The sequence below is a fragment of the Daphnia magna genome, linkage group LG10 (genome assembly GCF_020631705.1).
Source record: "Daphnia magna isolate NIES linkage group LG10, ASM2063170v1.1, whole genome shotgun sequence".
NCBI lineage: Eukaryota > Metazoa > Arthropoda > Branchiopoda > Diplostraca > Daphniidae > Daphnia > Daphnia magna.
This window is the reverse complement of record NC_059191.1, coordinates 7490093-7504099: the sequence shown is the minus strand read 5'-3', so window position 1 is coordinate 7504099 and position 14007 is coordinate 7490093. Positions and strand designations below refer to the sequence as shown.

Sequence of the window (14007 nt, the reverse complement as noted above, 5' to 3'; positions counted from 1 at the left end):
AAATGACGAGCTCCTTTCGATCTGTAAAATGATAAGACAGCCTAAACAGGTTCAGGCAAACCTAGAAGAGATGTCTCACTCAGTCGTCAACCAACTTCCTAATGTAATACGGGATAGCCGGATTGAATTTCGTCCAAGAAGCACGGTGTAAAGTATACTAGCAGAAAACAAAAAAATTCGTTTGAAGAAATGGACGAAAAATTAGACGGCGAAGTGAGTGGCCCCGCAATGGCGACAACAATTGCATTGGAAGATTTATCGACAGACAAAGCCAACGATAAACGACAGAGTCTTGAATCAAACGGTGCCACTTCTAAGGTAGCTGCTACATCCGGAGAGCTAACCTTTAAACCTATTTCGTAAATATTGGTCTTCTGACTAAAAATGCCATTATTTTTGTTGATTGAGAATCTTTTTTTTAAAGAAACTTTGAGACGATGATTCATTTCCTGAAAGGTAACATTGGTACAGGCATCTTTTCAATGCCATCGGCCTTCAAAAATTCAGGACTGTGGGTCGGAACCGCATTACTTCCTATTTTCGCTATTATTTGTACCCACTGTAAGTCTGCGCGTTTAATATTACATTTTCATTGATGAAATAACCTATTTCTTTAATTCTATGCAGGTATGCAGATGTTGGTAATAAACGCCACTCAATCAGATACTTGTTAGAATGTTAAATGAATCTTAACTTTACAAACGGTAGGTAAAATCAGCAGCTGTTATGAAAAAGAGAGAAGGCGATTTCTCAGTTTCATATTCAGGTGTAGCAGAAAGCGTTTGTCGTACCGGTCAAAAAAAATACGCTAAGTTTGGAGAAGCTTTTGGGTATTTAAAAATGATTTTTCAAGTTCTTTAAATCTCAATAACGATGCCGTATGTTGCAGTATAACGGTGAATGTTTTCATTTGCCTCACTAATTTTGGAGCCTGCGTAGTTTACATCGTCTTCACAGGTACAAATATGTGGGAGGTAGGTCACACACGTACTTAATAGCTTTCATCCCGTAACTAATTACAATCATCTTTTTTTGTTCAGGTGGTTGAATATTACACCGACCTGGGATGGAACGTGCGCATATACATGTGCTTTATGACCATTCCAATTATATTCATCACATGGATTCGCAATCTTAAGCTTTTGGCACCCGTGTCAGTAGTGGCCGGAATCGTCCAATTGGCCAGCATCATCGTTGTCTTCTATTACATTTTCCAAGACCCTTTGCCACCCGTTAGCTCTGTGCCAGCTTTCGGGAGCTGGTCACGTCTGCCCTTGTTTTTCGGTACGGCCGTCTTTGCGTTTGAAGGCATTCCGTTGGTATTGCCCATCCAGAAAGAAATGGGCCGCCCGTGGGATTTCAAAGGTTGGACTGGAATCCTCAACACTGGGATGGTTTTAATTACTGTCATCTACGTTTCTATGGGTTTCTATGGTGAGATTAGATTAATGACATAAGTGTCTTACGTCATCACTTACACGATAAAGACAATGGCGATTAACTTATCTTTTCTCTATTGACAGGTTATTTATCGTTTGGTGAAGAAATCGGTGGAAGCATCACACAAAATTTACCAAAAGACGACGTGTAATTTTACAAAATCATTAGAGAATGTGTCCCTTTGATCAACGAATTTTTGTTTGTTTACTTCTTAGGTTAGCCCAAGTGGTCAAAATCTTGTTAGTCATGGCTATTTTCGGAAATTATGCTATGTAAGTTCACTGTTTTTCTTGCCGTCCTTTATCAATCGTTATCAATAACCTTTGATTTCAACTATTTTAAAGGGCGTTTTACGTTCCAATATCCATCATATGGCCCCCTTTATCGAAACATGCAGCCCGGTATACCAACAACCTATTGGCCGCTGAATTAATGTTTCGCACGTTCATGGTCCTTGTTACCTGTAAGATTCAAAAGTCAATGGGCATCACGATCCGAACTAATCGCGATCTATTTTGATATTCAGTGCTTCTGGCTGTAGCAATTCCCAAAATTGATTTGGTCATTTCACTAGTTGGAGCAGTTAGTGGAACATTTCTGGTAACCTTAGGACGCTGTCCTTTAATTCAAAAGTTACAGGTGTTAATAAAACATGAAATCTTTTGCAGGCACTCATCTTTCCCCCATTGCTCGAATACATTACGTACGCACCTAACATCAGCAAAATAAACCTCACCAAACAAATCGCAATCCTCATCTTTGGAGCCATTTCATTCGCCACCGGAACCTACGCCGCTGTTTTAGCCATTGTGCAAGAATTTAGCGATTAACGCGTGTCTATTGACTCCCTTTTGCCCGTAAGGAAATTGAAGCCAAAAAGGCTGAACAAAAGAAACGAAAATAAAGCAATCAGTTTTCAGTTGGTTTTGATCACTTTATCTCTTTTGTTTATGTGACGTACGTACTTTATACTCAGGACGAAGAAATGGACTCACGGTGGGCTTTGCTGTTATTTACAAACGTGAGCAATAGCTGTCATTCATGATATTGGATGATAGCGTGGCATGTTTATGCTCTATATGCCATAAGAATAACAAAATCATTACACGTCAAAACATCCAAACGTTTTGTGTTATTATATTTACGTATCCCCATAAAAACTGGATGTTGTCATTCGAACACGAACCATGATAAGGTTGGGAAATCGCCAACTCATAGCTGCTTGATTAACGTCAATCTAGCTTGTGTCAACTACTAGCAAGTGTCGATCAAAAGATTTTTTGCATAACGGTATACAGAAATTTTGAAAACAAAAAAGGTTTCTGATTATATTTTTAGAGTAAACAATACTGCATAGTCACTCTAGTGTCAAACCAGCATTGCAACGTAATCGCCACTCAATCATATATCCATCAATGCTGATAAATACCAGTCAGAAAGCGTACCCGTCATGTTTTCACACGCCACATCAAAGAATTGGGAACTATCGAAGAGTACGATTTATCAAGTCACGCTGTAAATTGTGAAATTATGCCAGTCATAAACGACCTTTCAATCGTTATCTTAAAAATGTGAAGGCCTCATGCTTATATTTAATCGATTGGAATTAGCGTGTAGACATTTCGTTTATTGTCCCACTCGGTAGTTTGAATCGTGTTTTACCTGGAACGTATCCGCGGCCATCGGATTGCGGGACCAGATCGAATAACCAAGAACTGACGTGACAAGACAATCCGGTCCGCATCCGTACAGAATTTGTTAACGAGGATGCATTAGGATATGCATATTATGGTGGATTGTATTGAAATGAAATGGGATCGAAGAAAATAGGGCAGAGAAGGAAAGAATCTGGAAAAGGAAAACGATAGGGAAAAGAGTTCATGAAAATTGTGGACAGGGCGACTGATTACTAGCCTAATAATCAATATTTAAGAAAGGCAACTGATACGTCTTCTCTTGGAGGAATATAACAAATGGCTCGTCGCATTTTTCAATACGTTCCGTTTCTTTTATTATTTTTTCAATCTCCAATTCTCCAATCGATTTTCAAGAGAGCGTGTAACACTTATCCGACTTGTCGATCACTCTTGACAAGTGCAATGGCATGGCTATCGAAAAATGCATCTAATTTAGGGTTCACACACGTAAAGAAGAAATAAAGTCTTGCTGGCCAAGAAGACAAACTTAAGAGACAATTGAAGATCAGCAATTGTCGTCGCTATACAATAGGCAGCCAGCAATACGGCAATCAGTTTTCTACTTTACGATATACTCCGTATTATCACAGCAATATGATTCCCTTTTCCTCTTTCCGTGCGGATTGGCACGCATCCGTTTCCTACTCCACCCTGTCATCGCTACAGTTGTTATTCTACTCTACGCATTTCCACTGATATCTTTTGTCGCCAGTCAAGTGTTTTGCTAGTGGCATCTCGCAAAAGGTCACGTGGAATAGACTCTATCAGGACAACCACTAGAACACGTCGATGAAGGCAAAATCCGCATCATCAATCGCTGGATGCTGCGACAGTTTGAAGGGATTCAACTTGGTTGCTTTTGCTATGGAAAACGGGGAGAGAGACGTCGTTTGGTTTGATGCGCAACGCACTTGCCGTCGATGATATGATGATGACTTTTGTGGTTTGTCATTACAGCCTCGCCTTCCTGATTCCAATGCTTCAAACCTCCTCAAAACAAACACTCTATTCTGCATTGAGACTCGCACAATAGGGCTTTTGTTTTTATCTCAGAGTGACAGCAACAGAAGAGGATCAATGATGAGCCCTGCAAGAAGGGAAAAAAGCTGAAAGGCAAGGATATAAAGTCATTAAAAAATAAGGTCGATATCATCAAACATGTAGCCATCATTTAGTCGCATCCACCTAAACAAAAATCAATTTTCCGTCTATCTAAATGGATTCATTTATTTGCCATCAATTTTGCGGTTATGTTTCCTTGCATGTTGACTAGTAATGAATGCGTGAAGTTGTTCATTATTCTCAGTACCGGTTTTATTCATCCATAAGGTGTTTTATAGCGCAATTCACGAGCATGTAACAAAATAAGTGAAATGAACAATGTATCCTATAAAATATGGAATCATGGACAAGTTGGTTTATATAGTGATGGGATGCTATATTAAATAGTTCATCGATTTTCTGCGCCTCTGTTGTTTATTTCATACTCCATATACAGGTTTGTAGATAGCCCATTATATTGAACGCGTTGTTCAATCTGCTGCTGGATGGGCCTTAGTTACCTATTGTTTTGCTGGCAAAGTTTCGACTCGAAACGCCAGCACGTAATTCGTAAAAACAGCGCTTAACGATAATACAGCCCAATTTTGGGTAATGCGGCAATAAGTTATTGATGTGTTGCTAATACGCGATTGTACACCTGCCCAAAGACCCTACCGTTTTTCTGTTCGTTCAAAGATCGATCGGGTTGTTCGTAGTTTCATAACATAAGACGAACGAAGATCCTTATGTTAGGGGACAGTCGAATGTTTAAAACACTTTTCACTTGAATGCAAACAGATGAGAATTCATCCAATGTGTAGATTTAAAGCATTATAATTGTGCTAATCAATAAACTCGGTTAGCACAATACATAAACATCACATAAACATAAACATCACTGCAATCAAACGGAAATTTGGCCAAAAATTTTACACTATTTTACAGAAAATCGGAAATTATAATAAAGTTATTATTATTAAAATAAAGTTATCAGGCTATTGAATTCTTAGACTGATAGAAGATGATCTTATTAACCATCCCATCTCGCTACTTTTGTTTTCTTTTCCGGTATTGGTCATTAGATGACATGGATAAGAATGATGTTTCAGCTGCCAAAGTTAATTAACGAAAGTATTTAGGCTACAATCACCTAACAAAAAATCCCAAATTGAAGAGATTTTTCATTCTCGCATTTGTTTTAAATCTCCTTTAATGTCCCCAAACAAGTTTCAATATATTATTAGCAAATGCTTGCATTGAAATGAATCCGTCATTTATTTCTACAGAGAAATCGAGCAAAATTGAAAAGTTCGAACCACAGCAGAACGTTATTCTATTTACGAGTCGCTCGATTATACAAACCCTCCCCCGGATTGGACTACTTCCGCTCAAACACTCCCACGGAATGTGTCACTTTGCTGCACATTAAGTCTGTTGGGGTATCTAAATAGTCTCGACAACATTCTAAATTGACTGATGGCTGTCTTCATCTGTCATGCCAATCACATTCGTTCCCCACTAGAGTCTTCGTCCTTTCTATGAAGTATGCACCAACTTTGCCCTACACCCCGAACAACAAAAAAAACAAATGCACTTGGAACCTTAGAAGAACAGTAGGCTAAGCTCTGCGTAGAGCAAAAACATGTCAATTTCGAATAAAGCAAAATTCTTCTATCTAAGATTAACTTAAACCAGTTGCATGTTAACGTTGTGGCTACTGCAGCCACAACGTAACATGCAACTGTAGCTGTAGTGTAGTGGCTACACTACAGCTAAAACATATTTGAAAAGTTTACTACTGATATTTACCATCTTCCATGGCGATGTTGCTGTCAAACGAAACTGTCAGACAGCTGTTGGGTGTGGATCCGCTCACCGGTCTGGTCACTTCTGTTTGATAATTTTTTACACTCAAAATACTGTCCAGCGAGAGGGCTGTTAAACATGGAAGTTGTGGATGATCAACGACATACTCGTCTTGTATAGGTGGAAGACCCACCTCTTTCACCGTCGTCGATGTTGTACTTGGGGCTACAACAATCCGTCATAGAAACCGAAATTAAGAACTAGACAACTATAAGTAACAGCCTGAGAATGACTGATTACCTTGACACAAATTGTATTGTGTTGTGCTTGTTGACTTCCCTTCATCCAGTAACTGATTCTCGGCATGTCAGACGGACATCGGTGTTTAGCAGAACAGCCACCACGCCCATCGACGACGTCACCACGGGTGGAACTTAACGATAGATATTTATACTATTAAATATTGGCCTGTATGGATACTGCACTTTCAAAGGCAGACTGTAATCAAGGCTTTGTGACATTCTCGTTTCTCTTTCTGCAAAAAGGAATGCGACGTTCTAATCTCTGGGAATAGCGCATATCTAGGATCAAAGAGACCCCAGTCTAACGCATTCAGAATTTTGGCCAATGAGTTTGAGAATAAGCCAAGAAAATGGCAGAAAATCGTTGTTGACTGTGGCCATTAGGAGCAAATCTTTTGCAAAGAAACATTGAGAACGCTAAATTGAAAAATAATGGTATAACTTTTAAATGTCAAACATTTTAACACACTTACAGTTAACGGTGAGCTGCACACGTTTGCTGACTGCGGGTAAGACGTCTTCATGTGACTTGTCACGCGGTATAGTCTTAATGTTTCACCATCACAAGCGTCCACTTCTTGAATAATAAAACTGAAATAATTTTGAAAAGGCAAATAAAAACAAAGTGAAACTTCGATTCGTAATGATAAACAACGTAGACGCACTAGGTGGATGGCAAGAAACACAATCGCTAATCGATGAGGTAACCATGCCAGCAATACACAAGACATTATCTATTCTATCAAGGAGCCAATATATTCGACTGGATAGCTGGAAAATTTCATCGATCTTTAGACCGCCAACCATTGACTGTCAAACCTATTGTCTTGCCCGGGATTTTGGAATTCAGGTTGGCTTTGACAGCCAAACGACATCACGCTAAATTAGATGTGCATTCCGAATGGACAATCGGATTGACAAACAGAGAATAGAAATAAAAATTCTTTTCGTTCCTCACAATCGCTACTTCTAAAGACAAGAGCATGGCATTCAACAAACTGACAGACGAAATGGACTTGATCATCGTTAAACATTCAAGAGAAGGAGAAACTGACGTTAGTTCCATTACCTTTGAATCGTTCCCTCGTCTTCACTATCGTAGGTCGTTGAAGTTAGTTGTAAAAGTCTGCAGTTCTGGAACAACAATAGGCTTAATGGATGTTGTTCCATCTGATTTACTGCCATTTTTTGAATATCTTCGTTCCACTACGACTCTTTTTGGTTGTCTTCACGACGCCCCTCGGATTAAGTTTGCCCTTGGCTATGCACGTCAGCGTCACGTTGTCGCCTTCGTTGTCAATGACGTCACCCGTAATTCGATCGTCGACAATATCCGGGGGCACCTGAACTTGATTTGCTTCTTCATCACGGCTGTGTTGATCTGTTACATTCAACTGAACTGTAAAGAAATAAGTTAGAAAATAGCACCCACAAAAAAATGGGAAAGAATTATAATTGCAAAACAGCAACAGGACGAAGAGATCGAACAGCAGCAAAATGAAACCCAGAATGTGATGGAAGAGTAGATTCATTTAGAGTAAAGTCTATTTTACCTGACACATCCTTGATCGGATTCCTCGAGTTGGCGGATCTGCAGGTCCCCATGTGCGTGAATCATCATGATTCACTGACACACGGGGATTGTACGCCACGTACGTTCAAGGTTCAAATCGTCTGGTCATCAGCCCTCAACCAACCAACCTATTGGCATTAGTAATTCTTTTCATTTATTACGATTTAAAGCAGCAAAACAGCAATAGTGATAGCAAGCCAAATTTCACCACCATAATCAATTAAAAAATTGGCAATTACGAAAACCACGTGAGATGAAAAGAACAAGAAATGGACATTGATACGGCGAGCAACATACTACGGACACGCTTGTCTAGCAACCTCTTTGCAACTGACATCTAGGTTCTTAAAATCAAAATTAAGAAACCACCTAACGACAGGAAAGGGTAAAAAAAAATCATTTTAGGGAAAGGGTTAACAAAAATGAATTATGCAAGATCCTAGTTTTTCCAGAACACACTGTCGTTTTGACTGAATAACCCGCGGTCATAGGTTTTACCCCCACAACATTTACCATTTGAATTAGGGACTTGTTATTATTATATCATTTTTTTTTCTTTACGTAGTTTCCCTTTTCATGCCTATCGATCTGAAATAATGATGACTTGTTGATGGCCATTTATCCCGCAGCAATACAACAAATGACGACCTGTAATTTTATGAATTGGCCTTTGGGTCACCAGCTGGCACGATATTGCGCCCGTCTTGTTTGACTATGTACGTCCCATCGTGACAGTCTCTTCCGTTTTCTCTTTATCATTGCTAAATAACAATACAATAAATAGAAGCGCTATATCATATCCGTATTTCCCCGCCTGCACTCGACAATAATGGCTCGAAAATCATGTGATATGAAAAGGGTGGGGGGGGGGGAATGTATAGTCGAGTATCGCGTCTTTATTTGGTATATACAAGACGAACAAGCAACAGCTGCAAAACAACTTCGTATGCCGTATTGATGTGTTATTTTAAAAAGCAGCGTCGTGGCAAACTATTGGCACGAAACCAATTCGCTTGTATCTATAGAAAGGGATTCTTTCGGCTCGAAGATTATACATTTTCCTTGTCGAGATGTGTTGCCAGCAAAGAGATTCCAAGACGGGATCTCTTTGACAATCTACTTGTGTCCTATAGATACAATCAGATTTTTCCTGGTATACACCTTAGTCATTCCTTTCGTGTTTTGCTCGACTTCTCTTTATTCAAATTTGGTTGGATTCTTATTAAGTTTTTACGGATTGTTGTATGTAAATTAAGGCTTGATTTGTCTCTTTGCTTGTAGCATTGATGACGTGGTTCTGATTTAAAACCGATCAATTTTTATTGCTTGAAGGCAAATCGACTGCCTTTGATCGGATAACATTCAATCTCTCCCACCGAAATCAGTGACACGCTGCTCTATGCAGAGTCAAAGAAAAAGAAAGACAGCACACAGCAACCTTCAATCCATCAATCCACACTTGATTTCCGGACCTCGGTTCGTTTTTTCTTTCGTCTTTGGCTTTGTCGTGTTTCTTTTGCTATTCTGCAGTGGCCTGATATAGACTCTATAACGAAGTTGAGAAGAGAGCCGCGTAACCAAGTAGACTATAGCGATCGCGGTGTTTTGACTTGCGCAACATCACCGGAAGTTGTCGGGGGACGGCTTAATAATCCCGGAACGTATACGCAATCTCGTATATAGTTTGACAATCATTTGATACTCGATCCATCCTTTTTCAATCTGATTGCGTAGCGAAGAGAGACAAGAGGATTTCCGACCATCAGTCCGGAATTAGAGGACAAGGAAAATAAAAATGCTGAGCGGATGCAATGGGTTGGATGTCACCGGTGTTTGGAGCAAAAGCCAACGATTGCCCTAAAATAGACGAATCAATAGCATTTGTTTCACGACATGCGGGGTACGGTTGGCTTCAATAGTCCATGGAGAAACCACCGAAAGAAAAGCAGCTCCTGTTGGGGGGCTAATAAATCTCGTCAGCATTTAAGCCGAAAGGTAATGTTAAGAAAGACAGAAAGAGAAAAGCCGGAAGAAATGACGATAGGGGCAAAATGTGAACAACTTTATTAAGCAAATGAGCGGAATGGTAAGGCAAGAAACGAAAAAAAAAAAACTCAATATAACCAAGGGTCCTAACGGAGATGATCGTCACAAGGGGGAGGACATGTCAGGTCGGGTTTCCCTTTGGAATATCAATACGTGCTTTACATGTCAGCCATGACAATCTGTTTGTTCTTTATGGGTAGACCAGCATGAAGTAAAAGACGAACGAATGGAATTGTTTTGCAATGTAACTACACATTTACATTACTACGCAGACAGAAGAGTTTTTAGGTAAGAAATTGTTATCGCCGGTTCTCAGGTGAAAATGGGAAAGGTACGTAGCCTATTACTTCGTTATTCTGAATCATTTACGCGAGATTCAGTCATGAAAATGGCATCGCCCAGTTAGTCTGTCACAACACTGACGAGAAGAGCAACAACAACAACGTGCTGGATGATCATGGAGAAGCTATTAGTGATGTCTCTCTCCACCCGCTCTATTCTCTCATGGAAGATGCACTTCAATCTATTTTAGATCTCATATCTTCTATGTCTTAGATGCGAAGGAAGAAGCAGCCCAGCGTGACATACCCTGGGACTTGTCCGGGCGCCTTCTAATATAACTCATCGTTTTCAACAGTTGCCGTCTTGTAGCTGCTCCTGTCTCATTGCCGTAAATCGCCTCGCGCTCATCTTTTCTCCTTTCCCTCCAGCGAGGATGAGGACGTAACTGTCACAAATTGCACCTAAACAACCCGACAATGCTTTACGATTTCCATGTGTGATGATGTGCTAATAGCTTCTGTTTCTTCTTCCCTTTTTGCCACTTGAGGTAGTTTTCTTTTTTTTTTAATGCGGTCGGATGAGCAGTTCGCTTTTCAAAAACACGAAACCAACATCTCGATGCATCTTCTCCTTCTTTAATGGAGTAGATGTAGCTGGGAACTTGGTGTTCCACGTGTCTTTATTTGTTTCTTTCTAGTGGCATATTTTTTTGTTGTTTAGAGATCCCCTTCACCCATTTCTTTCTTATGCTCGTTCATCATCGCCCTTCCAGCACCTCGGATGGTGTGTTCCCTCGATTCTTCTTCTTTAAATGAGATCCAGCAAAATGCGCCATCATTTTCGTTCCAACGTATACACACAGCCACCGTATGCTAATTTCACACGCTTGGTCGTCACCACGATCTAACTGTCCGTTTTGTGTGCGGATGGGTCCCTGTACTGCGGATAACTAAACTGTCGCCATCCTGACTGATGGTCTTTTGCTTCCTGTGCGCTCTTTTTATCTTCCGCTTTCTCCGTCATCATTTTCCGTTTTTTCTCGTTCTCCATTTCCCTTTCTTGCTTCATTTTTAAGATGTTTATCCCATTTCTCTTTGATTCGCAGTGGCACCTCTTTTTTCACCGTATAGTTCATTCTGGAATGTCTCGAATGCCCTTCCCTCGTTCGTCTCATCTTTCTTGGCGCGACAAATTGATATGAAAGAGATTGGGCGCCGCATCGGCAGCACCATTTATTGGATGCGAGTCGCCTCAGTGCACGTGCCGTGTGCAGATACTCGGCTGACCGATTATCAAGAATTGAGAAAAAACGAAGAAAAACCAAACAAAACCAAAAGAAGCTAATAGAATTTCTTGATGCGTTTCGTGCCGCAGGATCCTAATCTTTTTACAGCCAAAGTAGCTAACAAATACAAGCAGCTATACTTCAAACGAAAAGCCACGTAATAAATAAAGGTCTAAACAAAGGCTTAACAAGAAAATAAAAAGTCAAATTTGCAACCATATTAGTTTTGTTGTTCTTGTAAAGGAAGATCAAATATGCGCATGAAAGCTTGGGCACAGTAAAACAGACGAAAAACTCTAAAATCTGTTGAGCTGGATTATGATTGACGGACTTGCTTTGTATATACTCTGTCCTGATGGTCGATGATGCACAATCAGATATAGAGCTTCGCGACCCGCCTTCACATTTGACTAACAACGTCAGGCATCTACTTTAAAATTCTTATGACACACATTTCTTCAAAAATCAGTTCGTCAAACATTGAATATACTAACGTACATCTTCTATACTCCTCGTGACCGGTATGTTTTAATGTCTATCTATACGAAAGCGTCTATTTATACTCCGGCCAATGAGCTGAGATGCAAAGATGTTTCCAGCTCTCAGCTTCCTGCCAATCGTTCTTAGTGCACGTTACATAAAACTAAGCTAGCTCTCTACTCTTTTGTATATTTGAAACATTTTTAAGTACTGAGCTTCATTGCAAGTAGTACGATTGACTGACAAAGCAGCAAAACAAGCTGTCACGAACGTTTCTTTTTAAACTACAGCATCCGCAATTGCCTGTGAGATTCGCGTCTCCTTTCACCTTCCAACATGTTCTCTTTCCTTTGTATCGTTTCCTGAAATCGTGAGAGACGAATGTATAGCAACCGACAAGCCCAAATCGCAGCTCTTCTTCACTTCCCTTCTCCATTTTTCGATCGATCCTAACATAATCTGCTGTAATTAAAAGACATTTGCATTATTTTACACTACGGTTATGATTATATAGTGTAGCTCGGTTTATCGAAGACCTATATGTTACGCCCCCACGAATTCTTTAGATTTTTGCGATGCGTTTATAAGAATGAATTGGATATAAACTTACTTTATTATTGCCCAGTGTTTCGAAACTACGTGTACGAAATGCGAGATGTTGACGCCCTTATATTGACGCCGACAAGTTGTTGGCGAGTGGTCGGTCATCACACACATGTATACAACCTTTGAGTTTCGTTCGACAAGTTTATAACAAGTTTGCGAACTTGTATCCGTCAGACGCGGATTTCGTCGATGACACGTGGTGCGTAACGCAGTGAACGCGCGGACAACTTACAAACTTTTGACAAATATGTATTACTTAGATCAATAAGATGACGGATGTAATTACGGAACGTTCGATATTGAACGGTGAACAGCAACCCGACGATGGCCAATCTCTCCTTTTTTGTGTGTCACTCTTTTCGATCGCGATTCGTTGTGTTATTGGTATATACGTAGTTTATCAAAGACTTTGGACAACGACAATAATCGTGCAGTGTCGATTGCCACGTCAAACGCGAGTGAAAATGAAGTCGTTATTTATTGAAGAATGATGTATGACGTGTTCGTACTTGCCTCTGCTCGTTACGGACGCGTTTGTTCATGGGGTAAAGATGAAAATCTGATGGAAAACGACGAAGAAGAACGTTGCTGTAGCAAAGTTCTTGATGTGTTCTCTGCTAATTACCGAGCACAGTCCGATCGGTTTTTTCGTGAAAATAGATGGCGTTTGATACGTCATGTTTTAATCACCTTCGCTATAAGCTAAATAAGCCCGGCAAATTTAAAACACGCCATTTAAAACAAAATTCCTCAATACTTATTAGGATCAAAACCAACTAAAACGGAAAACTATAATAAAGGATCCTTATTATATTTTTTAAAAAATCCTAAAATAAATAAACAACGGAGCAATAAGAGAAATTTCAATATTTTTCTATTAGGAAAGTTGGCTTGATTATTGTGGTGGCAGCATGTTCAAGTGTGTGAATAATGTTGAAACAGCGCAGATATAACGATCGAGGGGATTTCCACGCGCTGGAATTGACGACGATATAGATGATGACGTCGTTCATATTATAATGACGCGGTCGAGTGGGCGCGAATCTCTCAACCGTTTGAATACTGTATACAGTATAATAAATAAAATGTCGACAATTTTACAAGTCAGTCGGGTGCGTCTTCTTTGACGGCCAAAAGAGGAGGGACAGTTATATTTAAGATACCATTAGAAGGGGAACGAAGCGTCTCCGGATGCATTAATAGCAGTTATACAAAGCGCTAGTGAAAAAAAGAAAGAAGAAGTGAAAAGCAAGATGAGAGTATTACAAAATACAAAGGGATGTGTATAGGAGTGTCTTTGATTACGCATTCAACTATTTCACTCTCTTTCTGGCAACTATTGTGCTGTATACTTATATGTACACTTTTCAACTCTTTGATCTTTTTCGATAAAACCCCTTTGCTTCTTTCTGTGATCTTGTCCCAAGCCAAAAAGAAAGGGACATTGGA

At 39.8% G+C, this 14007-nt stretch overlaps 2 protein-coding genes across 8 annotated transcripts; one reads left to right on the top strand and one right to left on the bottom strand.

Annotated features, from left to right (window-relative positions):
• Positions 1-61: 61 nt before the first annotated feature.
• Positions 62-2563, top strand: LOC116932125 (proton-coupled amino acid transporter 4). Its single transcript, XM_032939867.2, has 12 exons — positions 62-359; positions 425-561; positions 628-641; positions 709-830; positions 890-974; positions 1041-1434; positions 1524-1587; positions 1656-1712; positions 1785-1903; positions 1967-2040; positions 2109-2297; positions 2417-2563. Exons 1-11 carry the CDS (start codon positions 190-192, stop codon positions 2268-2270), a joined length of 1398 nt encoding a protein of 465 aa, XP_032795758.1. The 5' UTR covers positions 62-189; the 3' UTR covers positions 2271-2297; positions 2417-2563.
• Positions 2564-5434: 2871 nt separating this feature from the next.
• On the bottom strand, positions 5435-8183 carry LOC116932124. Of its 7 annotated transcripts, none has more exons than XR_006651916.1 (7): positions 8099-8183; positions 7840-7987; positions 7356-7685; positions 6760-6877; positions 6285-6417; positions 5988-6209; positions 5435-5739 (listed from the first exon to the last, which is right to left on the bottom strand). XR_006651916.1 is itself a non-coding variant. In XM_032939863.2 (4 exons), exons 2-4 carry the CDS (start codon positions 7469-7471, stop codon positions 6572-6574), a joined length of 366 nt encoding a protein of 121 aa, XP_032795754.2. In that variant the 5' UTR covers positions 7472-7685; positions 7840-8173; the 3' UTR covers positions 6374-6571. The 7 variants fall into 7 exon arrangements, 3 of the variants coding, with proteins under 3 accessions (XP_032795754.2, XP_032795755.2, XP_032795756.2); XR_006651917.1 differs by having other exon boundaries at positions 5988-6113; positions 6178-6209; positions 7840-8173; XR_004399355.2 differs by having other exon boundaries at positions 7840-8173.
• Positions 8184-14007: the final 5824 nt, after the last annotated feature.

Excerpts from the sequence above, each read along its gene's own strand:
- LOC116932124 (XM_032939863.2), bottom strand. The coding sequence starts at position 7,471 with ATGGCAGTAAATCAGATGGAACAACATCCATTAAGCCTATTGTTGTTC. Across the intron at positions 6,878-7,355 it reads GACGAGGGAACGATTCAAAG|TTTTATTATTCAAGAAGTGG; the intron begins GTAATGGAACTA and ends AAATTATTTCAG. Across the intron at positions 6,704-6,759 it reads TGTGCAGCTCACCGTTAACT|CGTTCTCAATGTTTCTTTGC; the intron begins GTAAGTGTGTTA and ends TTTTCAATTTAG.
- LOC116932125 (XM_032939867.2), top strand. The coding sequence starts at position 190 with ATGGACGAAAAATTAGACGGCGAAGTGAGTGGCCCCGCAATGGCGACA. Across the intron at positions 975-1,040 it reads CAGGTACAAATATGTGGGAG|GTGGTTGAATATTACACCGA; the intron begins GTAGGTCACACA and ends TTTTTTGTTCAG. Across the intron at positions 1,713-1,784 it reads ATTTTCGGAAATTATGCTAT|GGCGTTTTACGTTCCAATAT; the intron begins GTAAGTTCACTG and ends ACTATTTTAAAG.